General features: G+C 45.9%; 1 protein-coding gene across 1 annotated transcript in view; it reads left to right on the top strand.

Moving 5' to 3' along the window:
* Positions 1–16231: 16231 nt before the first annotated feature.
* Positions 16232–24997, top strand: part of LOC137372430 (zinc finger protein 239-like) — a gene marked incomplete at its 5' end in the record, with an annotated part of 47758 nt that continues 38992 nt past the window's right edge. Inside the window, one exon of the mRNA XM_068036318.1 lies at positions 16232–16931. Coding sequence (XP_067892419.1) covers positions 16232–16858 — 627 coding nt within the window. The remainder of the gene's footprint in view (positions 16932–24997) is intronic.

The raw sequence follows: 24997 nt of genomic DNA, 5'->3' as shown, positions 1-24997 counted from the left end.
TTATCCCAAAATCCAGCAGAGGCAGGGAGCGTCTGTAAATGGCGGCGATTGGAGACTTGTGAGGGAGCGTCTCTAAATGGAGGAGAAATGGGGACTGCTCAGGGAGCGTCTTAAATGGTGGAGAAATGGGGATTGGTCAGGGAGCATCTATAAATGGTGGAGAAATGGAAGACTGGTTAGGGAACATCTGTAAGCGGAGCAAAAACAAGAAATGCTGGAATCACTCAGCAGGTCTGGCAGCATCTGTGGAAAGAGAAGCAGAGTTAACGTTTCGGGTCAGTGACCCTTCTTCGGAACTGACAAATATTAGAAAAGTCACAGGTTATAAACAAGTGAGGTGGGGGTGGGGCAAGAGATAACAAAGGAGAATGTGCAGATTGGACCAGGCCTTTTTTTGCATTTATTTCATTTCATCTTAGTTTGTGCAGTTTGCTTACCCACTGTTTTTTTCAGGTTGTTTTTCTTCAGGTTTGCACTTGCTGCTGTTCAATATTCAGTGTATTCACACCTAATCTGTACTAATGCTTTGTCTTTCAACACACCATTAACATATTGTTTGCCTGTTCTCCGTGACCTTTTGGCCAGCTATGTGGCCTGGTCCAATCTGCACCTTCTCCTTTGTTATCTCTTGCCCCAGCCCCACCTCACTTGTTTATAATCTGTGACTTTTCTAATATTTGTCAGTTCCGAAGAAGGGTCACTGACCCGAAACGTTAACTCTGCTTCTCTTTCCACAGATGCTGCCAGACCTGCTGAGTGATTCCAGCATTTCTTGTTTTTGTTTCAGATTTCCAGCATCCGCAGTATTTTGCTTTTATCTGTAAGTGGAGACTGGTTAGAGAGCATCTGTAAGTGGCGATGGGCCTGGGAGCATATGTAAATAGAGGAGGCATGGAGATTTGGTAGGGAGCATCTCTAAACTCAGCAAGACTCCTTCAACAGCACCTTCCAAACCAGTGACCTCTGCCACCTAAAAGGAGAAGGGAGTAGATGCATGGGAACACCACCACCTGCAAGTTCCCCTCCAAGCCACACACCATCCTGACTTGGAACTATACTGATGTTCCTTCACTGTACCTACCCCACATGACTGCAGTGGTTCACAAAGTGAGCTCACCATCATCTTCTCAAGGACAATTAGGGATGGGGAATAAATGCTGGCCCACATCCTATGAACGAATAAAATAAATAAGGAAATGGAGACTGGTCAGGGAATGTCTCGAAATGGAGACTGGGTGGTGGGGAGCCTTCGGAAACACATGGTGCAGACCTTAACACTGCCAATAAGAAGCTTCCGGTCCCGTGTTTGCACTGAGCAGGGCAGCAGCTGTGAGAATTGAGAAACTGTAACATCAAACGCAAAACTTTAAAGGAAACTTAGCTCAGTTATAAAGGGGCCTGGAGGGAGGGAGGAACCATTTGGGGCACAGCAAGAGGCAGGACGTCTCCCTTCCCTGGTTGCACAAAGACTCCCCTTGGACTGTGCCACACCTGAGCAGGGCTGGCTCAAGGTGCAGGACGCTGCTAGGCTGAGCTGTGGACTGGGAGGAGTGGGGGGTTTGACTGACAGGCCTGGGAAGGGAGATATCAGGGCAGCCACACACACTGCTCTCCCTTTTCCTCCTGGGATGTTTTACTGGAGTCATGTTGGTGAGTGTTTTTAAACTCTGTTTCACTCTCCCGATAATGTCGGTGGATTGCTGGTTTCTGTGAGTGTTGGACTATATTGCCTCTCCTCATTCTTTCCTTCTTCTCCCACTCCGAGTTCCAGGCTGCAAGCTCCAGCAGTTCAATGTGCCTGAAATGATAACTCTGTTTCTCTATTTTTTGATTCATTTATGGGATGTGGGCGTCGCTAGCTAGGCCAGCACTTATTGCTCATCCCTAATTGCCCTTGAGAAGGTGATGGTGAGCTGCATTCTTGAACTGCTGCAGTCCAGGTGGGGTAGGTACACCCACAATGCTGTTAGAAAGGGAGTTCCAGGATTTTTTACCCAGCGACAGTGAGGGAATGGCGATATAGCTCCAAGTCAGGATGGTGTGTGGCTTGGAGGGGAACTTGCAGGTGGTGGTGTTCCCATGCATCTGCTGCCCTTGTCCTTCTAGGTGGTAGAGGTTGTGGGTTTGGATGGTGCTGTCTAAGGAGCCTTGGTGTGTTGCTGCAGTGCATCTTGTAGATGGCACACACTGCTGCCTCTGTGCACCTGTGGTGGAGGGAGTAAATGTTTGTAGATGGGGTGCCAATCAAGTGGGCTGCTTTGTCCTGGATGGTGTCATGCTTCTTGAGTGTTGTTGGAGCTGCACCCATCCAGGCAAGTGGAGAGTATTCCAACACACTCCTGACTTGTGCCTTATAGATGGTGACAGGCTTTGGGGAGTCAGGAGGTGAGTTACTCACTGCAGGATTCCTAGCCTCTGACCTGCTCTTGTAGCCACAGACTTCCTCAGGGTAGTGTCCTAGGCCCAACCATCTTCATTTGCTTCATCAAAGACCTTCCTTCAATCATAAGGTCAGAAGGGATGTTCGCTGATTGCACAACGTTCAGCACCATTCGCGACTCCTCAGATACTGAAGCAGTCCGTGTGGAAATGCTGCAAGACCTGGACAACATTCAGGCTTGGGCTGATGAGTGGCAAGTAACATTCGCGCCACACAAGTACCAGACAATGACCATCTCCAACAAGAGAGAATCTAACCATCTCCCCTTGACATTCAATGGCATTACGATCGCTGAATTCCCCCACTATCAACATCCTGGAGGGTTACTATTGATCAGAAACTGAACTGGAGGGTGGGCAGGGAGGCATCAGAAACAGCTAGTGTAGGTCTCAAACTCCCAATAGGAAGCTGCCAGTACCGCGTTTGCACCGAGCAGTGTGACAGCTGTGGGATTTCTCCTGGTGACAAGCCCAGTTAACGGCCGCCAGCTTTCTCGGGAGCAATGTGCAGTCATCCTGGGCCAGGAAACGAGGAGAGAATGTTGTGAATTTCTATCCTGGACTAACCATGAAGGCTTTTGTAAACTCCTTTTACAGGGGATTAGAAGGGGAGGATTTACAAGCAGCAAACTCAAACTAAACATCACATCAAGATTCAACAGTCACTCAATTCAAATGGACCTGTAAATCATCGGCTTTGAACGTGGAAGGAAAAAGGTTTGTCTGTTCTGTCTGTGGGAAAAGCTTTCAGGTATCAATCTGACTGGAAAAGCACTGAGGTACACAGAACCCTGGTTAGACCACATCTGGAGCACTCTGTTCAGTTCTATGCTGCACACTTTAGGAAGGATGTTTTGGCCTTGGAGTGCATTGCAAATTTACCTGACTGATACCTGGACTACAAGGGTTAAATTACGAGGAGAGATTACATAAATGAGTCATACAGTCATCATGGCATAGAAAGAGGCAATTCGGCCCATTAAGTCTATGCCAGCTCTTTGTAGAGCAAACAAGTCAGTCCCGTTCCCCTGCTCTTATTCCTGTAGCCCATCAGGTTTATTTCCCTCAATTGTCCATCCAATTTCCTTCAGAAATTATTGATCATCTCAGCTTCCAGCACCCTCGTAGGCAGCGAGTTCCAGGTCATTACCACTCGCTGCATAAAGAAGTTCTTCCTCATATCCCTCCTGTATCTCTTGCCCAAAAGCTTAATCTATGTCCCCTACTGGGAACAGCTTTTCTTTGTCTACCTTGTCTCAATCTGTCATTATCAGATCTCCCCTCAATCTGCTTTTCTCCAAGGAAAACAACTCAGCTTTTCAAAGCTAATCTTGTACTTAAATTCCTTCATCCCTGGAACCATTCTGGTAAATCTCCTCTGCACCATCTCAAGGACCCTCACATCCTTCCTAAAGTGTGATGATCAGAACTCGACACCATACTCTAATTGCGGCCTAACCAGAGCTTAAAAGAGGTTCAGCATAACTTCTCAGATTTTATGCTTCATCCCTCTATTTATGAAGCCTAAATTCACTTATATACTTTGCTAACTATTCTTTCAATATATCCAGTGATCCATGCACATTAACTCCTGGGTCCTTTTGTCCCAGCACACTCTTTATAACTGTACCATTCAGTATATAATTGCCTTTCCCTATCCCTTCTACCAGAATGCACCACCTCACAATGAGGTTGTATTCCCTGGAATTTAGAAGATTAAGGGGTGATTTGATCAAAGTTTTCAAGATTTTAATTGAAACTAAGAGGGTAGATAGAGAGAAACTATTTCCACTTATTGGGGAATCCAGTACTATGGGACATAGTCTAAAACTTAGAGGCAGAACTTCCATTAATCCATCCCTGGGTCCTGTAAACCCGAGCATTAGTTTAGTTTAGTTTAGTTTAATCCACCCCTGGGCCCTATAAACACAAGTGTTAATCCACTCTGGGCCCTGTAAACCCGAGTGTAAATCCTCCCCGGGCCCTGTAAACCTGAGCATTAATCCGCCCCTGGGCCTGTAGGCTTAAATATTAATCCACTCCTAACATAGAAAATAGGAGCAGGAGTAGGCCATTCGGCCCTTTGAGCCTACTCCGCCATTCATTATGATCATGGCTGATCATCCAACTCAGTAACCTGTTCCCCCTTTGATCCCTTTCGCCCCAAGAGCTATATCTAACTCCTTCTTGAAAACATACAATTTTTTGGCCTCAATTGCTTTCTGTAGTAGCGAATTCCACAGGCTCACCACTCTCTAGGTGAAGTAATTTCTCCTCATCTCAGTCCTGAAAGGTTTACCCCGTATCCTTAGACTATGACCCCTGGTTCTGGACTCCCCCACCATCGGGAACATCCTTCCTGCATCTCCCCTGTCAAGTCCTGTTAGAATTTTGCAGGTTTCTATGAGATCCCCCCTCGCTGTTCTGAACTCCAGCGAATATAATCCTAACCGACTCAATCTCCACTCATACGTCAGTCACGCCATCCTAGGAATCAGTCTGGTAAACCTTCGCTGTGCTCCCTCTGTAGCAAGAGCATCCTTCCTCAGATAAGGAGACCAAAACTGCACACAATATTCCAGGTGTGGCCTCACCAACGCCCTGTATAATTGCAGCAAGACATCCCTGCTCCTGTACTCGAATCCTCTCGCTATGAAGGCCAACATGCCATTTGCGTCTTTTTACCGCCTGTTGGACCTGCATGCTTACCTTCAGCGACTGGTGTACGAGAACATCCAGGTCTCGCTGCATATTCCCCTCTCTCAGTTTATAGCCGTTCAGATAATAATCTGCCTTCCTGTTTTTGCTACTAAAGTGGATAACCTCACATTTATCCACATTATCCTGAAACTGCCATGCATTAGCCCATTCACTCAACTTGTCCAAATCACCCTGAAGCCTCTCTGCATCCTCCTCACAACTCATCCTCCCACCCAGTTTTGTGTCATCTGCAAATTTGGAGATATTACATTTAGTTCCCTCATCTAAATCATTAATATATATATATTTCACGGCAGAAGGTGGAATTTGAATTGAATTAATAAATCTGGAATTAAAAGCTTGTCTAATGATGGCCATGAAACCATTGTCAATTGTTGTAAAAACCCATCTGATTCACTAGTGTCCTATAGGGAAGGAAATCTGCTGTCCTTACCTGGTCTGGCCTACATGTGACTCCAGACCCGCAGCAATGTGGTTGACTCTTACATGCCCTCTGAAATGGCCTAGCAAGCCATTCAGTTGTATCTAACCACTACCAAGTCAATAAGGAATGAAACCGGACGGACCACCCGGCATCGACCTAGGCACCGGAAATGACAATGGCAAACCTAGCCTTGTCGACCCTGCAAAACTCCTCCTTACTAACATCTGGGGGCTTGTGCCAAAGTTGGGAGAGCTGTCCCACAGACTAGTCAAGCAACAGCCTGACGTAGTCATACTCACGGAATCATACCTTACAGACAATGTCCCAGACGCTGCCATCACCATCCCCTGGTATGTCCTGTCCCACCGACAGGACAGTCCCAGCAGAGGTGGCGGCACAGTGGTATACAGTCGGGGGCGAGTTGCCCTGGGGTCCTCAACATCGACTCCAGACCCCATGAAGCCTCATGGCATCAGGTCAAACATGGGCAAGGAAACCTCCTGCTGAATAACATCTGCCACAGAAAGCAGTTGAGGCCAAAACATTGTATGTTTTCAAGAAGGAGTTAGATATAGCTCTTGGGTCTAAAGGGATCAAAGGGTATGGGGCGAAAGCGGGAACAGGTTACTGAGTTGGATGATCAGCCATGATCATATTGAATGGCGGAGCAGGCTCGAAGGGCCTACTCCTGCTCCTATTTTCTATGTTTCTATGATTCAACCCACGTCCCAAGAGCAATACCCTGGGTCTCTGGGTTACTAGTCCAGTGACAATACCACTACGCCACCGCCTTCAAGCTTTCATCGGTGGATTAATATCCCAGGACTTCCCATGAGTCAGTAATGACTACAGAAGCCAGTGCACCAGCGCAGGATCGGTCTGTGCTGTGAGCGTGTGCTGTGCAGGTAGTGGAGACGGATTGAGGCGGAATAGCTGAGTGGTGTCCATCGGCTATGTATATATTCAGTATGAGAGATTACAGCCCCTGCATAATTACTTGAAGGGGCTGCTCCTTAATTTAGAATCATCATAGAAATTTACAGCACAGAAGGAGGCCATTCGGCCCATCATGTCCATGCCAGTCAATAAAGAGCCATCTACCCTCATCCCACTTTGCAGCTCTTGGTCTGTTGCCTTTTAAGTTAGTACATTTCAAGTGCATTTCCCAGTACTTCTTAAATGTTATGAGGGTTTCTGCCTTGTTGGAGTGAAATTGACTGAAATGAAGCACTCGATGCTCAGGTCTGTTCCAATCGTCAAAAGGTTTATTTTACACCGGTGGGGAGTAAGAAGCTGGGCTCACCATGCGCCCCTCCACTGAACAAAGGAAAATCAACAACAGATATACAGTTATACAGCCCATCCCGGCTGGACACAATCCAATCATAATGGATATTGATTGCATACATTACATTCATTACCAATAAAATTATTAATTATGCATCATGTGGTTGTGGGGATAGCTCATGGTACGCTCCTGACCATCTCAGCTTGTTTACCAAACCCCCCTTATCAACTATCCTTGAGTCTTCACAATAAATCCTTCTACCTCTATCAGGCCTGCATTCCTAGTTGCTTTGTGTAGTCCAGAATTAGACAGAGCAGCTGTCTTATGCACTGATCTGAGGGGCCCTCCTTGGTCAGTGTAATTGCCTGTCCTGAGCAGTACCATGCTCAAGGCTGCAAGCTAACTAACTTGTCCCACAATGCCTTAGGTAAATACTCCATTTTGTAACAATATGTGGCTACACTTTCATCTTGCATATATGTGTATATTTATTTAGCTGCATCGGCCACAATTTTTCCCCCTACAGCCTCTACCACCCTCCCAGGCAGTGAGTTCCAGGTCCTACCCCACACTGGATGAAAACATTTCCCCTCAAATACCCCTTAAACCTCCTACCTCTTCGCCTAAATCTCTGCCTCCTGGTTGTAGACCCCTCAACCAAGGGGAATGGGTCCTTCCTATCCACTCCAGCTAGACCCCTCATAATTTTGTACACTTCAGTTTGGTTTCCCCTCAGCCTCCTCTGTTCCAAGGAAAAAACCCTCACCTATCCAATCTTTCCTCATAACTAAAATTTCCCAGACCAGGCAATATCCTTGTAAATCTCCTCTCTACCCTCTCTACTGCAATCACATCTTTCCTCTAGTTCAGTGATCAGAACTGCATGCAGTACTCCAGCTGTGGCCAAACCTATACGGTTCCAACCTTCCTGCTCTTATATTCTATGAATTGGCTGAGAAAGACGTGTTCCGTATGCCTTCTTGACTGCCTTATCTACATGGACTTCAGCAGTACAAGAAGGCGGCTCATCATCAGCTTCTCAAGGGCAATTAGGGATGGGCAATAAATGCTGGCCTTGTCAGCGATGCCCACATCCTGTGAAAGAATCACAAAAATCACAGAATTGTTGCAGTGCAGAAGGAGGCAATTCGGTCCATCATGTCGCACTGGCTCTCTGAATGAGCAATTCACTTAGTTCCATTCCCCTGCCTTCTCCCAGTAACCCTGCACATTTTCTTTCTCATATAACAGTCTAATTCACTTTTGAATGTTTCAATTGAACCTGCCTCCATCACACTCTCAAGCAGTGCTGTATGAAAACGGTTTTCCTCATGTCACTTTTGCTTCTTTTACCCATTATTTTAAATCTGTGCCCTCTAGTACTCGATCCTTTCATAAGTGTGAACAGTTTCTCCCTACCTACTCTGTCCAGACCCCTCATGATTTTGAATACCTCTATCAAATCATCTCTCATCCTTCTCTTCTCCAAGGAAAACAGTCCTAACTTCTCCAATCATCTTCATAACTGAAGTTCCTCATCCCTGGAACCATTCTCATGAATCTTTTCTATACTCTCTCCAATGCCCTCACGTCTTTCCTGAAGTGTGGCGCCCAGAACTGGACACAATGCTCCAGCTGAGGCCGACCTGGTTCAACATTAACTTCCTTGTTACTCTATGCCCCTATTAATAAAGCCCAGGATACTGTATGCTTTATTAACTGCACTATCAACCTGTCCTGCTACCTTCAATGACTTATGGACATATACACCTAGGTCCCTCTGCTCCTGCATCCGCTTTAGAACTGTACCCTATATTTTATATTGTTTCTCCATGTTCTTCCTACCAAAATGAATCACTTCACATTTCCCTGCATTGAACTTCACCTGCCACCTATCCTCCCATTCCACCAACTTGTCTATGTGCTTTTGCAGTTCTACACTATCCTCACAGTTCACAGTGCTTCGAAGTTTCGTATCAACTGCAAACTTTGAAATTGTGCCCTGTACACCAAGGTCTAGGTCATTAATATATATCAGGAAAAGCAAGAGTCCCCCCAACACTGATCCCTGGGGAACTCCACTACAAATCTTCCTCCAGCCTGAAAAACATCCATTAACCACGACTCTTTGTTTCCTGTCACTCAGCCAATTCCGTATCCATGTTGCTACCGTCCCTTTTATTCCATGAGCTATAAGTTTGCTCACAAGTCTGTTTTGTGGCACTGTATCAAATGCCTTTTGAAAGTCCATGTACACCACATCAACTGCATTGCCCTCATCAACCCTCTCTGTTACCTCCTCAAAAAATTCCAGCAAGTTAATGAAACATGATATTCCCTTGAAAATCCATGCTGGCTTTCTTTAATTAACCTGCATTTTTCCATGTGATTATTAATTTTGTCCCGAATTATTCTTTCTAGAAGTTTTCCCACTACCAAAGTTAAACTGACTGGCCTGTAGTTGCTGGGCTTATCTTTGCACCCTTTTTTCAACAAGGGTGTAACGTTGGCAATTCTCCAATCCTCTGGCACAACAGTCTAAGGAAGACTGAAAAATTATGGCCAGTGCCTCTGTGATTTCCACCCTCACTTCCCTCAGTCTTCTTGGATGCACCTCATCTCTTCCTGGTGCTTTATCCACTTGAAGCACAGACAGCCTGTCTACTATGTCCTATTTATCAATTTTAAAGCCTTCCAATGTCTGTGTTACATCCTCTTTTTCTTCTTTGGTAAAGACAGATGCAAAGTGCCTCATTTAGTACCTCAGCTGCGCTCTCTGTCTACATGCGTAAATTCCTTTTATGGTCCCTAATCAGCCTTACTCCTTTTACCACTCTTACGCTATTTATATGCCTGTAGAAAACATTGCGATTCCCTTTAATGTTAGTTGCTAGTCTCTTTTCATGCTGTGTCTTTGCTTTTATTTGCTTTTCACATCCCCTCTGAATCTTCTATATTCAGATAGAATATATATGGTTCTCAATAGTATTTTCTACCCAGCATCTGTCATAAGCACACTTTTTCTTCCTAATCTTAATCTCTATCACTTTTGTCATCTAGGGAGCTCTGGATTTGTTTCCCCTTCGAGGGAACATACCTTGACTGTGCCCAAACTATCTCTTCTTTGAAGGTAGCCCATAGTTCAGCTATCGTTTATCCTGCCAACCTTTGACTCCAATTTATCTGCCCCAGCTCCATTATTCTTACCCCATTGAAGTTGGCTTTCCCCCAGTTATTCTTACTCTGGATTGCTCTTTGTCCTTTTCCATAGTCAACCTAAACCTTATGATACAATGATCACTATCCCCTAAATGATCTCCTACTGATACCTGATCTGCTTGGCTCACTTCATTCCCAAGAACCAGGTCTAGCAGTGCCTCCTTTCTCATTGGACTAGCAACATACTACTGTAGAAAATTTTCCTGAACACACTCTAGGAACTCTTGCCCTTCACTGCCCTTTACGCTACTGCTATCCCAGTCTATGTTTGGATAATTAATGTCCCCCATTATAGCTACACCATAATCTTTGCACCTCTCTCTTATTTCCATGCAAGTTTGTTTCTCCATGCCTTTCCCACTAGTTGGTGGCCTATAACAAAGAACAAAGAACAATACAGCACAGGAACAGGCCATTCGGCCCTCCAAGCCTGCGCCGATCCTGATGCCTGTCTAAACTAAAACCTTCTGCACTTCCGGGGACCGTATCCCTCTATTCCCATCCTATTCATGTATCTGTCAAGATAGCTCTTAAACGTCGCTATCATACCTGCTTCCACCACCTCCCCCGGCAGCAAATTCCAGGCACTCACCACCCTCTGTGTAAAGAACTTGCCTCGCACATCCTCCCTAAACTTTGCCCCTCTCACCTTAAACCTATGTCCCCTAGTAACTGACTCTTCCACCCTGGGAAAAAGCTTCTGACTATCCACTCTGTCCATGCCACTCATAAACACTGAGCAATATATCTGCACTTTTTTTGTTCATTAACTCTAGCCATATTGATTCTGTCCTCGACCCTCTGGGACATCCTTTTTCTCCAGCGCTGCAATGTTCTCCTTAACCAATATCGCCACACTTCCCGTTTTTTTCCCTTTCCTATCTTTCCTATCTTTCCTGGCTTTAACAGCCAGTCCTGCCCTTCTTTGAGCCAGGTCTCTGTTATCGCCACACCATCATATTTCCACATGGCAATCTGCACCTGTACCTCACCAGTCTTATTAACCACATTCCGTGCATTCACATGCATGCACGTTAACCATGATTTAGATTTTATTACTTTCTCCCTTTCTCTGACCCCACCTAATAACTTACTATTCCCTCCTCTACAGTTATCTATCTCAGTATTCTGTGGTATTCCTCTCTGATATTTCTTCCTGCTTCTCACACTCCCGATAAGTTATCAGTTTTGCTTCCCTCCAATCTGAGCTCCCTCTCACGTTCCCGTCCCCCTGACAATTTAGTTTAAACCCTCCCCAACAGCAGTAGCAAATCTCCCTGTGAGGATATTGGTTCCAACCTGTCCGTCTTGTACCGGTCCCACCTGCCCCCTTTCCTTATTAGCTCTCCTCAAATGCATTACCTCACACTTAGAACATAGAACATAGAAAAATACAGCACAGAACAGGCCCTTCGGCCCACGATGTTGTGCCGATCCTTTGTCCTCTGTCAAGGACAATTTAATCTATACCCCATCATTCTCCTTTATCCATATACCTATCTAAAAGCCGTTTGAAAGTCCCTAAAGTTTCTGACTCAACAACTTCCCCAGGCAAGGCATTCCATGCCCCGACCACTCTCTGGGTAAAGAACCTTCCCCTGACATCCCCCTTATATCTCCCACCCTTCACCTTAAATTTATGACCCCTTGTAACGCTTTGCTCCACCCGGGGAAAAAGTTTCTGACTGTCTACCCTATCTATTCCCCTGATCATCTTATAAACCTCTATCATGTCACCCCTCATCCTTCTCCGTTCTAATGAGAAGAGGCCTAGAATGTTCAGCCTTTCCTCGTAAGACTTATTCTCCATTCCAGGCAACATCCTGGTAAATCTCCTCTGCACCCTCTCCAAGGCTTCCACATCCTTCCTAAAATGAGGCGACCAGAACTGCACACAGTACTCCAAATGAGGCCTTACCAAGGTCCTGTACAGCTGCATCATCACCTCACGGCTCTTAAATTCAATCCCTCTGCTAATGAACGCTAACACCCCATATGCCTTCTTCACAGCCCTATCCACTTGAGTTGCAACTTTCAACGATCTATGCACATAGACCCCAAGGTCTCTCTGCTCCTCCACATGCCCAAGAACCCTACCGTTAACCCAGTATTTTGCATTCGTGTTTGTCCTTCCAAAATGGACGACCTCACACTTTTCAGGGTTAAACTCCATCTGCCACTTTTCAGCCCAGCACTGCAACCTATCCAAGTCCCTTTGCAGACGACAATAGCCCTCCTCGGTATCCACAACTCCACCAACCTTTGTATCATCTGCAAATTTACTGACCCACCCTTCGACTTCCTCATCCAAGTCGTTAATAAAAATCACAAACAGGAGAGGACCCAGAACTGATCCCTGTGGCACGCCACTGGTAACTGGGCTCCAGGCTGAGTATTTACCATCTAAGACCACTCTCTGCCTTCTATCAGTTAGCCAATTCTTAATCCAACTGGCCACATTCCCCACTATCCCATGCCTCCTGACTTTCTCCATAAGTCTACCATGGGGGACCTTATCAAATGCCTTACTAAAATCCATGTACACCACATCCACTGGTTTACCCTCATCCACTTGCTTGGTCACCTGCTCAAAGAATTCAATCAGGCTTGTGAGGCAAGACCTACCCCTCACAAAACCGTGCTGACTGTCCCGAATCAAGCAGTGTCTTTCCAGATGCTCAGAAATCCTATCCCTCAGCACCTTTTCCATCAACTTGCCTACCACCGAAGTAAGACTAACTGGCCTGTAATTCCCAGGGTTGTTCCTATTCCCTTTCTTGAACAGGGGCACAACATTTGCCACCCTCCAATCACCTGGTACCACCCCCGTCAACAGAGAAGATGAAAAGATCATTGCCAGCGGCTCTGCAATTTCATCCCTTGCTTCCCATAACATCCTTGGATATACCCCGTCAGGCCCGGGAGACTTGTCTATCTTCAAGTTATTCAAAAACCCCAACACATCTTCCCTCCTAACGAGCACTTCCTCGAGCTTACCAGTCTGTTTCACACCGTCCTCTTCAGTAATACACCCCTTCTCATTCGTAAATACCGAAGAGAAGTACTCATTCAAAACCTCACTTATCTCTTCCGGCTCAACACACAGTCTCCCGCTATTGTCCTTGACCGGACCTACGGTCCCCCTAGTCATCCTCATATTTCTGACATACGCGTAAAAGGCCTTGGGGTTTTCTTTTATCCTACCCGCCAAGCATTTTTCATGCCCTCTCTGAGCTCTCCTAATCCCTTTCTTCAGATCCTTCCTGGCCATCTTGTATCCCTCCAGATCTATGCCTGTGCCCTTTTTCCTCAACCTTATATACGCATCCTTCTTCTTCCTAACAAGACTCTCAACCTCTCTTGTCAACCACGGTTCCCTCACATGACCATCCCTTCCCTGTCTGACAGGGACATGCTTATCAATGGCCCCTACTATCTGCTCCTTGAAAAAGTTCCACATTTCGACCGTGCCCTTCCCTGCCAGCATATGCTCCCAACTTATGCTCCTCAGTTCCTGCCTGACAGCATCATATCTACCCTTCCCCCAATTGTAAACCTTGCCCTGTTGCACATACCTATCCCTCTCCATTACCACAGTGAATGCTACAGAATTGTGATCACTATCTCCAAAGTGCTCGCCCACCAACAGCTCTATCACTTGCCCTGGTTCATTACCTAGTACCAAATCCAATATTGCCTCCCCTCTGGTCGGGCAGTCTACATACTGAGTCAGAAAAGCTTCCTGGACATACTGCACAAACACTACCCCATCCAAACTATTCGATCTAAAGAGTTGCCAATCAATATTTGGGAAGTTGAAATCCCCCATAATTACTACCCTGTGACTTCTGCTCCTTTCCAAAATCTGTTTCCCAATCTGCTCTTCCACCTCCCTGCTGCTATTGGGGGGCCGATAGAAAACTCCCATCAAGGTGACTGCTCCTTTCCTGTTCCTGACCTCAACCCACAGTGCCTCAGTCGGCAGATCCTCCTCGAAAATTCTTTCAGCAGTTGTTACACTATTTCTAACTAACAATGCCACCCCCCCACCTCTTTTACCACCATTCCTAATCTTATGAAAACATCTATAACCAGGTACCTCCAAGAACCATTCCTCCCCCTCACCTATCCACGTTTCAGTGATGGCCACAACATCGTAGTCCCAAGTGCCCATCCACGCCTTCAATTCACTCACCTTATTCCTGATGCTTCTTGCGTTGAAGTATACGCACTTTAACCCTTCTCCGTGCCCATCTGTCCTCTGCGACAGTGCTACCTTCCCCAATACCTCACTACACTCTTTGTCTTTCTGAGTGGACCCACTGGTCCCTGGACTACAAGACCGGTTCCCATCCCCCTCCCAAACTAGTTTAAACCCTCCCGAACAGTACTAGCAAACCTCCCTCCCAGGATATTGGTGCCCCTCTGGTTCAGATGCAGCCCGTCCTGTTTGAACAGGTCCCATCTTCCCCAGAATGCAGTCCAATTATCCAAGAACTGGAAGCCCTCTCTCCTACACCATTCCTGCAGCCACGTGTTCAGCTGTGCTCTCTCCCTATTCCTAGCCTCACTATCACGTGGCGCCGGCAACAAACCAGAGATAACAACTCTGTCCGTCCGAGCTTTCAGCTTCCAGCCTAACTCCCTAAACTCACTTCTAACATCTGTGCCACCCTTCCTTCCTACGTCGTTGGTGCCAATGTGCACCACGACCTCTGGCTGCTCCCCCTCCCCTTTAAGGATCCTGAAGACGCGATCACAAACATCACGGACCCTGGCACCAGGTAGGCAACAAACCATCCGTGCGTCTCGCTTGCGCCCACAGAACCGCCTGTCGGTACTCCTCACCATCGAGTCCCCGATGACTAGTGCTCTCCCATTCTCCCTCCTTCCCTTCTGAGCCACAGTGCAGGACCCCGTGCCAGAGGCCCGTTCACTGCAGCCTGCCCCCGATAGGCCGTCCCCCCCAACAGTATCTAAAACTTCTCCGGATTGAATTCCATTTGCCACTATTCTGCCCACCTGACCAGTCCATTGATATCTTCCTGCAGTCTACAGCTTTCTTCTTCATTATCAACCACGCAGTCAATTTTTTTATCATCTGCAAACTTCTTAATCATACCTCTACAGTCAAGTCCAAATCATTAATATATACCACAAAAAGAAAGGGACCAAGTACTGAGCCTGCAGAACCCCACTGAAACCAACCTTCCAGTCACAAAAAAGCCATCAACCTTTGTTTTATGTCTCTGAGCTAATTTTGAATCCAACTTGCCACTTTGCCTTGGATCCCATGGGCTTTTAGTTTTTTGACCAGTCTGTCATATGGGGCCTTATCAAAAGCCTTGGTTACACTTTAGCCCCACTGTTCTAATCTTTGGCTGCTTGGTGTAGGGGTTGGGTAAGTTGGAGAATCTTCTCCTGGACCTGCTCTTGGACCTGGTTAAAACAGCAATGTATAGGTCCGGGATGTGTGGGGACCATGTGGGGGTGGGGGTGTCACTCTGGCTGCTGGCCAGTGTTCCGTGGTCTGTTCATGCTAGGGTGGCCCTGGAGAGGGAGCACACTTTATACTTTCTGCAACCAGTGGGCACCTCAGGCTACACAGTGTCTCATAGACACTGGTGGTAACATCATTTTGGTTTAGTTGGGGAGGTTCCTTTTGTTTTTGTTGTGACTTTGTTCCTTATTTTGGATTCTTTAAGTTTGAATAGATCGATGTTTGGGGGAAACGAGAGGAAAGAATGTTCCAGAGAAACTAGAATTGTCTGTTCTGAATTTCTATCCTGTACTGACATTAATGACTTTTGTAAACTGCTTTTACAGGGTATTCGAAGGGGGGGACTTACAGATGGGAAACTGAAACCAAACATCACGTCAAGACTGAAAGAGTCACTCGATTCATCAGGAGCTGAATATCATCAGCCTTTGAATGTGGAAGGAGAAATGTTTGTCTATTCTGTCTCTGGGAAACATCAGTGTGACTGGAAAAGCAGTGAGATACACACGCCCAAGTGAGAGTGTTCCAGTGCACTGATTGTGGAAAGAGCTTTAACCAGTTACACAGCCTGAAACAACATTGCATTATTCACAGCCGGGCGAAACTGTACACCTTTTCTGTGTGAATGAGGCTTCAGTGATCATCCAACCTGGAGAGACACAAAGACACCTGCACCGTGGAGAAACCGTGGAAATGTGGGGACTGTGGGAAGGGATTCAATTACCCATCCGGCCTGGAAATTCATCGACGTAGTCACACTGGGGAGAGGCCGTTCACCTGTGTTGAGTGTGGGAAGGGATTTACGCAGTCATCCATCCTGCTGGCACACCAGCGAGTTCACACTGGGGAGAGGCCATTCATTTGCTCCGTGTGTGGGAAGAGATTCGCTTGTTCATCCCACTTGCTGTCACACCAGGGAGTTCATACTGGGGAGAGGTCATTCACCTGTTCTGAGTGCGGGAAGGGATTCAATTCCCAATCAGGACTGGAAACACATGGACACGTTCACACTGGGGAGAGGCCATTCACCTGCTCCATGTGTGGGAAGGGATTCAGTCGGTTAGCCAACCTCACTGAACACCAACTTGTTCACACTGATAAGAGACCTTTTAAATGTTCTGACTGTGGGAAGAGCTTTAAAAGCAGAAATTATCTGATGAAACACCAGCGCATTCACACTGGGGAGAGGCCCTTCACCTGTACTATGTGTGGGAAGGGATTCACTCAGTCGTGCAACCTGCTGAGACACCAGCGAGTTCACAAGTGACTGCAGGGGTTGGATTCTGCTGTTATTGCTGCTGTTAATCACATCCAGGACTGAACCATGTTCATTCTGACAGGTGAGGGTTATTTCAATTGATGTTAATAATCCTTGTAACTGGGCTGAAGTTTAATATTCCCGAAATATGTCAAATAATTCAGTTTTGCATCAAACACAGTGTTCGAGTCCTTGATTTCTCTAAGATAAGAGGAGCTGATGTTCTGTTACCAACTGTTCCATTCTGGGGTATTTTCTCATTTGTTAATGGAAGACTTGTATTTATGTAGTGCCTTTTAAGATTTCAGGATGTCCCAGTGTTTTATAGCAAATGAAGTTCTTTTGATGTGTACTCAGTGCTGTTGACAGCTGTGGCTCAGTGGGTGGCACTCTCACCTCTGAGTCAGAAGGTTGTGGGTTCAAGTTTTCTCCAGGACTTGAGCACAAAAATAAACGCTGACACTCCAGTGCAGTACTGAGGGTGTGCTGCATGGTCAGAGGTGCCGTCTTTCAGATGACACATTAAACTGACAGCCCGTCTTCCCCCTCTGGTGGCTGGAAAAGATCTTGTGATACGATTTTAAAGACAAGCAGGGGAATTAGTCCTGGTGTCCTTGACAAAATTTATCCCTTCATCAACATCAGTAAAATATTTGGTCATTGACATTGCTATTTGTGGGAGCTTGCTGTGTGCAAATTGGTTGCTATGAATTCCTACATTATGTTACAACTGAGGTTGGAGGAGTGCGTTGTCTTTTCTAGTTCCACTTCTCCATACCTCACAATGTATATGTAAATGTTACCCAGTTGCCGATACGGTCAATGGTAGACTACTCTTTATCCCAGAATAAAATACATCAACCAGGTTTCTTTAATAAACAGCAAAATTATCAGTTTATTATGAAACAAGACGTAAACAGTAACGAAGCAAAGCATTAACACACAGATTGAAATATGAAAGTTCCCTTTTTAAATTCCTCAATTACACACACACACTGGAAAAAAAAATACAGAAATGCTGTCTGTAGAGGCCTGGACAACGTATGCCAGCCAAGAGCGACGTCTCAATTCATTCCATCTTCGCTGCCTTCGGAGAATACTTGGCATCAGGTGGCAGGACTATATCTCCAACACAGAAGTCCTTGAAGCGGCCAACACCCCCAGCTTATACACACTACTGAGTCAGCGGCGCTTGAGATGGCTTGGCCATGTGAGCCGCATGGAAGATGGCAGGATCCCCAAAGACACATTGTACAGCGAGCTCGCCACTGGTATCAGACCCACCGGCCGTCCATGTCTCCGTTATAAAGACGTCTGCAAACGTGACATGAAATCGTGTGACATTGATCACAAGTCGTGGGAGTCAGTTGCCAGCATTCGCCAGAGCTGGCGGGCAGCCATAAAGACAGGGCTAAATTGTGGCGAGTCGAAGAGACTTAGTAGTTGGCAGGAAAAAAGACAGAGGCGCAAGGGGAGAGCCAACTGTGTAACAGCCCCAACAAACAAATTTCTCTGCAGCACCTGTGGAAGAGCCTGTCACTCCAGAATTGGCCTTTATAGCCACTCCAGGCGCTGCTTCACAAACCACTGACCACCTCCAGGCGCGTATCCATTGTCTCTCGAGATAAGGAGGCCCAAAAGAAAAAAAGAAAGAAAGAGAGGTCGGTTACAAAAAAGACAAAACAAAACTACTTTGGCCAAATACTTGCTAATTCCTGATGAAAAAAAAAAGGATGTCAGTTGTTACTTTCTTTGGCCTGGTGTCTGCGTATGTGGCGACGACTCACTGGGATCGTTTCAGAAGCAGTCCATACCGGAGGTGTTGAGAATGATTCTAGTAGTCTTTCCAGGAGAAATGTGGCATTAGGGTTTTATGCCAGCGCACACTTGAATTGCAGGATTTTCTTCAACTTCTCAACTATGGGATGCATAACAACTATGCAGCACCAGGCATTTTAGCTCTCCCACACTGGATGTTTGCAGGATTTCTTCAAAGAGGTAGAGAAGGAGGTGAACTGGGTGGTTTCTTCTTTCCTTGGCAGGAAAACACCAACTGTCTTCAAACAGTTCACACCCCAACTACACTGAAAACAAACCCCAAACAGAGAGTTGACCTCCTGACCTCCATAAACTTCGACATGTGGCTTCTCTGTTACCATTTTTTCCCAGGTCACCAAGGGTTCTGTTGTTTACTGAGCCCAAATGACTTCCAGCACAGGTGTATTTAAAACAACATCTCAAGTGTCCTTTCAATTTAAAAAAAAAACACATCCATGGAATATTTTCAGTTTTAACACAAGTCATCAAAAAATAAAAATATTAAAAAATTGTAAGCACTTTAGTAACAATCCACGTGGCTGCCCTTGGAGAGTTTGATGGGAGAGTGTAGAGGGAACTTTACTCTGAATCAGATTTTTGCTGTACTTGCCCTCGGCGTGTGAGGTGGGACTGTAAAGGAAGTTTTTCTCTGTATCTAACCCATTTTTTTTGAGACGCTTTGTCTGTTTTACTCTATATCTAACCCATTTTTTTCTTTTTTTTAATTAGTGTAAAGGGAGTTTTTTTTGAAGGTGGCCTTTATACCCCAAGCCCTTTTAATGTATTTTATGTTGAGGGGCCCTTTATTCCTCAGGCCCCCCCCTTATATTCAGTTTATAAAATAACTTTATTAAAATCGAACAAATAAAACAAAACTCAAATTAAAATGCCATTCTCGGCGTCAGTGATGCACTCCAGTCCCTGCAGTGCCCAGACATCCATCACAATGATGAAAAAACATAGAACCCAGAGATAAGAGAAACCCATCAGTTTCGTCCCCAGATGAGTGTCCTGAACACTTTTGTACAGTCTACTCAATATTTCGTCCCTGGGTCTCAGTGTTTCGGTGATGATTTGAATTTGATGCCCTCTAGTTGCTGGCTCACCAACTAATTGAAACAGTTTTTCCTCATTTACCTGGTGAAATTTTGAAGCCCTCTCTCAGATCACCATTAACCCTTTGTTCTAATGAAAAGAGCCCGGGTTTATCTCATCTCTCCTGATAACTAAAGCCTCTCTTCCCTGGTATAATCTTAGTGAATCTCTTCTGCACCCTCTCCATGGTCCTGCCTGGTGTAAGATCCCAAAACCTGACCCAATATTCTAACTGCAGCCGAACAATGATTTGTACAGGTTTACATGACCTCTGTCCTTTTGTACTCTACATCCAGAATTATAAAACTTGGCATCCCATGTGCTTTTTAGCCACTTTATCATCTTGCCCTCCCACTTTTAACGATTTGTGTCTCTGAATCCCTTGTAGGGTTTAGCGATATTTACATAACATGGTTAAAATACATTGACATCAAATGTCTGATATAATGTGTATTATGGGATGGAGAAGTTCAGTCTGCATTAGAAACTCATACAGGAGCTTCACTGCAGACAGATTGCCATGGCAACACTGATAGGACATTCCTTGAGGAATATAAAGACAGTAGGAAGGAACTTAAGCAAGGAGTCAGGAGGGCTAAAAGGGGTCATTAAAAGTCATTGGCAAACAGGATTAAGGAAAATTCCAAGGCTTTTTATACGTATAAAAAGAGAAAGAGGGTAACCAGGGAAAGGGTTGGCCCACTCAAGGACAGAGGAGGGAATCTATGTGTGGAGCCAGAGGAAATGGGCGAGGTACTAAATGAGTACTTTGCATCAGTAATCACCAAAGAGAAGGACTTGGTGGACGATGAGCCTAGGGAAGCGAGTGTAGATAGTCTCAGTCATCTCATTATCAAAAAGGAGGAGGTGTTGGGTGTCTTGCAAAGCATTAAGGTAGATAAGTCCCTAGGGCCTGATGGAATCTACCCCAGAATACTGAGGGAGGCAAGGGAAGAAATTGCTGGGGCCTTGACAGAAATCTTTGCATCCTCATTGGCTACAGGTGAGGTCCCAGAGGACTGGAGAATAGCCAATGTTGTTCCTTTGTTTAAGAAGGGTAGCAAGGATAATCCAGGAAATTATAGGCCGGTGAGCCTCACGTCAGTGATAGGGAAATTATTAGAGAGGATTCTTCATGATAGGATTTACTCCCATTTGGAAACAAGCAAACTTATTAGCAAGAGACAGCATGGTTTTGTGAAGGGAAGGTCGTGTCTCACTAATTTGATTGAGTTTTTTGAGGAAGTGACGAAGATGATTGCTGAAGGAAGGGCAGTGGATGTTATCTAAATGGACTTCAGTAAAGCCTTTGACAAGGTCCCTCATGGCAGACTGGTACAAAAGATGAAGTCACACGGGATCAGAGGTGAGCTGGCAAGATGGATACAGAACTGGCTCGGTCACAGAAGACAGAGGGTAGCAGTGGAAGGGTGCTTTTCTGAATGGAGGGATGTGACTAATGGTGTTCCGCAGGGATCAGTGCTGGGACCTTTGCTGTTTGTAGTACATATAAATGATTTGGAGGAAAATGTAGCTGGTCTGATTAGTAAGTTTGCGGACGACACAAAGGTTGGTGGAGTTGCGGATAGTGATGAGGATTGTCAGAGGATACAGCAGGATAGAGATTGGTTGGAGACTTGGGCGGAGCAATGGCAGATGGAGTTTAATCTGGACAAATGTGAGGTAATGCATTTTGGAAGGTCAAATGCAGGTGGGAAGTATACAGGAAATAGCAGAAACCTTCGGAGTATTGACAGGCAGAGAGATCTGGGCGTACAGGTCCACAGGTCACTGAAAGTCGCAACACAGATGAATAAGGTAGTCAAGAAGGCATACGGCATGCTTGCCTTCTTCAGTCGGGGCATAGAGTATAAAAATTGGCAAGTCATGCTGCAGCTGTACAGAACTTTAGTTAGGCCACAGAATATTGCGTGCAATTCTGGTCGCCACACTACCAGAAGGACGTGGAGGCTTTGGAGAAGGTACAGAAGAGGTTTACCAGGATGTTGCCTGGTCTGGAGGGCATTAGCTATGAGCATAGGTTGGATAAACTCGGATTGTTTTCACTGGAACGACGGAGGTGGACAGAGTGGATAGTCAGAAGCTTTTTCCTAGGGTGGAAGAGTCAGTTTCTAGGGGACATAGGTTTAAGGTGAGAGGGGCAAAGTTTAGAGGGGATGTGCGAGGCAGGTTCTTTACACAGAGGGTGGTGAGTGCCTGGAACTTGCTGCCGGGGAGGTGGTGGAAGCAGGTACGATAGCGACGTTTAAGAGGCATCTTGACAAATACATGAATAGGATGGGAATAGACCTTCCAAAATGCATTACCTCACATTTGTCCAGATTAAACTCCATCTGCCATTTCTCCGCCCAAGTCTCCAACCGATCTATATCCTGCTGTATCCTCTGACAATCTTCTTCACTGTCCGCAACTCCACCAACCTTTGTGTCGTCCGCAAACTTACTCATCAGACCAGTTACATTTTCCTCCAAATCATTTATATATACTACAAACAGCAAAGGTCCCAGCACTGTTCCCTGCAGAACACCACTAGTCACAGCCCTCCATTCAAAAAAGCACCCTCTGTCTTCTATGACCGCGCCAGTTCTGTATCCATCTTGCCAGCTCACCTCTGATCCCGTGTGACTTCACCTTTTGTACCAGTCTGCCATGAGGGACCATGTCAAAAGCTTTACTGAAGTCCATATAGACAACATCCACTGCCCTTTCTTCATCAATCATCTTCGTCACTTCCTCAAAAAACTCAATCAAGTTAGTGAGACATGACCTTCCCTTCACAAAACCATGCTGCCTCTCGCTAATAAGTTCGTTTGTTTCCAAATGGGAGTAAATCCTGTCCCGAAGAATCCTCTCATAATTTCCCTACCACTGACGTAAGGCTCACCGGCCTATAATTTCCTGGATTATCCTTGCTATCCTTCTTAAACAAAGGAACAACATTGGCTATTCTCCAGTCCTCTGGGACCTCACCTGTGGCCAATGAGGATACAAAGATTTCTGTCAAGGCCCCAGCAATTTCTTCCCTTGCCTCCCTCAGTATTCTGGGGTAGATCCCATCAGGCGCTGGGGACTTATCTACCTTAACGCTTTGCAAGACACCCAACACCTCCTCCTTTTTGATAACGACATGATCGAGACTATCTACATCCCCTGGACTCATCATCCACCAAGTCCTTCGCTTTGGTGAATACTGATTCAAAGTACTCATTTAGTACCTCGCCCATTTCCTCTGGCTCCACACATAGATTCCGATCTCTGTCCTTGAGTGGGCCAACCCTTTCCCTGGTTACCCTCTTGCTCTTTATATACGTATAAAAAGCCTTGGGATTTTCCTTAATCCTGTTTGCCAATGACTTTTCATGACCCCTTTTTAGCCCTCCTGACTCCTTGCTTTAGTTCCTTCCTACTGTCTTTATATTCCTCAAGGGCTTCATCTGTTCCCAGCCTTCCAGCCCTTACGAATGCTTCCTTTTTCTTTTTGACTAGGCTCACAATATCCCGCATTATCCAAGGTTCCCGAAACTTGCCAAACTTATCCTTCTTCCTCACAGGAACATGCTGGTCCTGGATACTAATCAACTGACGTTTGAAAGACTCCCACATGTCAGATGTTGATTTACCCTCAAACAGCCGCCCCCAATCTAAATTCTTCAGTTCCTGCCTAATATTGTTATAATTAGCCTTCCCCCAATTTAGCACCTTCACCCGAGGACTACTCTTATCCTTATCCACAAGTACCTTAAAACGTATGGAATAATGGTCACTGTTCCCGAAATTCTCCCCGACTGAAACTTCGACCACCTGGCCGAGCTCATTCCCCAATACCAGGTCCAGAATAGCCCCATCCCTAGTTGGACTATCTACATGTTGTTTCAAGAGCTCTCCTGGATGCTCCTTCCAAATTCTGCCCCATCCAAGCCCCTAGCACTAAGTGAGTCCCAGTCAATATCGGGGAAGTTAAAATCACCCTCCACTACAACCCTGTTACCTTTACATCTTTCCAAAATCTGTCTACATATCTGCTCTTCTACCTCCCGCAGGCTGTTGGGAGGCCTGTCGTAAACCCCCAACATCGTGACTGCACCCTTCCTATTCCTGAGCTCCACCCATATTGCCTCACTGCATGACCCCTCCGAGGTGTCCTCCCACAGTACAGAAGGCTGACGGGGGATCTGATGGGAATTTGCAAAACTTTGAGGGGCCTGGATAGAGTGGAGTGAAATTCACCTTAGCAGAGAGGTCAGTGACGAGGGGGCATAGATTTAAAGTGATTGGTAGAAACATTAGAGGGGAGATGAGGAAAAACCTTTTCACCCAGAGGGTGGTGGGGGTCTGGAACTCACTGCCTGAAAGGGGAGTTGAGGCAGAGACACTCAACGCATTCAAAGGGAGTCTGGATTTGCACCCGAAGTGCTGTAATCTGTAGGGCTACGGACCAAATGCTGGAAGGTGGGATTAGAATGGGTGGATCGTTTTTCAGCTGGCACAGACACGATGGGCCAAGTGGCCTCTTTCTGTGCCTTAAACTTTCTATGATTCTATTTCTATGATTAACTTTGCGTGATATTCTCTGTGTCAGCTATTTTCATATATTCACTTTGACAGCTGCTTATTTCAACATGCGCCTTCCTTTGTTTCTACATATCAGTTTTTTAAATGATCTAGCCATTCCAAGGCCATTCATTTGTGATTCGACCGCTCAGTTCCTTTTATTGTTCTTGTTTCTTTTCCCCAGTCATGCTGCCCTTTAATTGTATCTCGACAGTTGAGGCTATACATTATTTGCAGTGTTAGCAGTTTTTATTTATTTAGAGATACAGCACCGAAACAGGCCCTTCGGCCCACCGAATCTGTGCCGACCAAGAACCACCCATTTATTTTTGATCTTAGAGTAGGTTAAATGTTCGGCACAACATCGTGGGCCGAAGGGCCTGTACTGTGCTGTACTGTTCTATACTAACCCTACAGTAATCCCATATTCCCTACCACCTACCTACACTAGGGCAATTTACAATGGCCAATTTACCTATCACCTGCAAGTCTTTGGCAGTGAGAGGAAACCAGAGCACCCGGCGAAAACCCACACGGTCACAGGGAGAACTTGCAAACTCCGCACAGGCAGTACCCAGAATCGAACCCGGGTCACTGGAGCTGTGAGGCTGCGGTGCTAACCACTGTGCCGCCCCCCCCTGCTTACTGCCTGGTGACTTTCCT

This window comes from Heterodontus francisci, chromosome 7 (assembly GCF_036365525.1).
Source record: "Heterodontus francisci isolate sHetFra1 chromosome 7, sHetFra1.hap1, whole genome shotgun sequence".
NCBI classification, from domain to species: domain Eukaryota; kingdom Metazoa; phylum Chordata; class Chondrichthyes; order Heterodontiformes; family Heterodontidae; genus Heterodontus; species Heterodontus francisci.
Note: the sequence above shows the minus strand (reverse complement) of the source record. Positions and strands in the feature narration are given on the sequence as shown.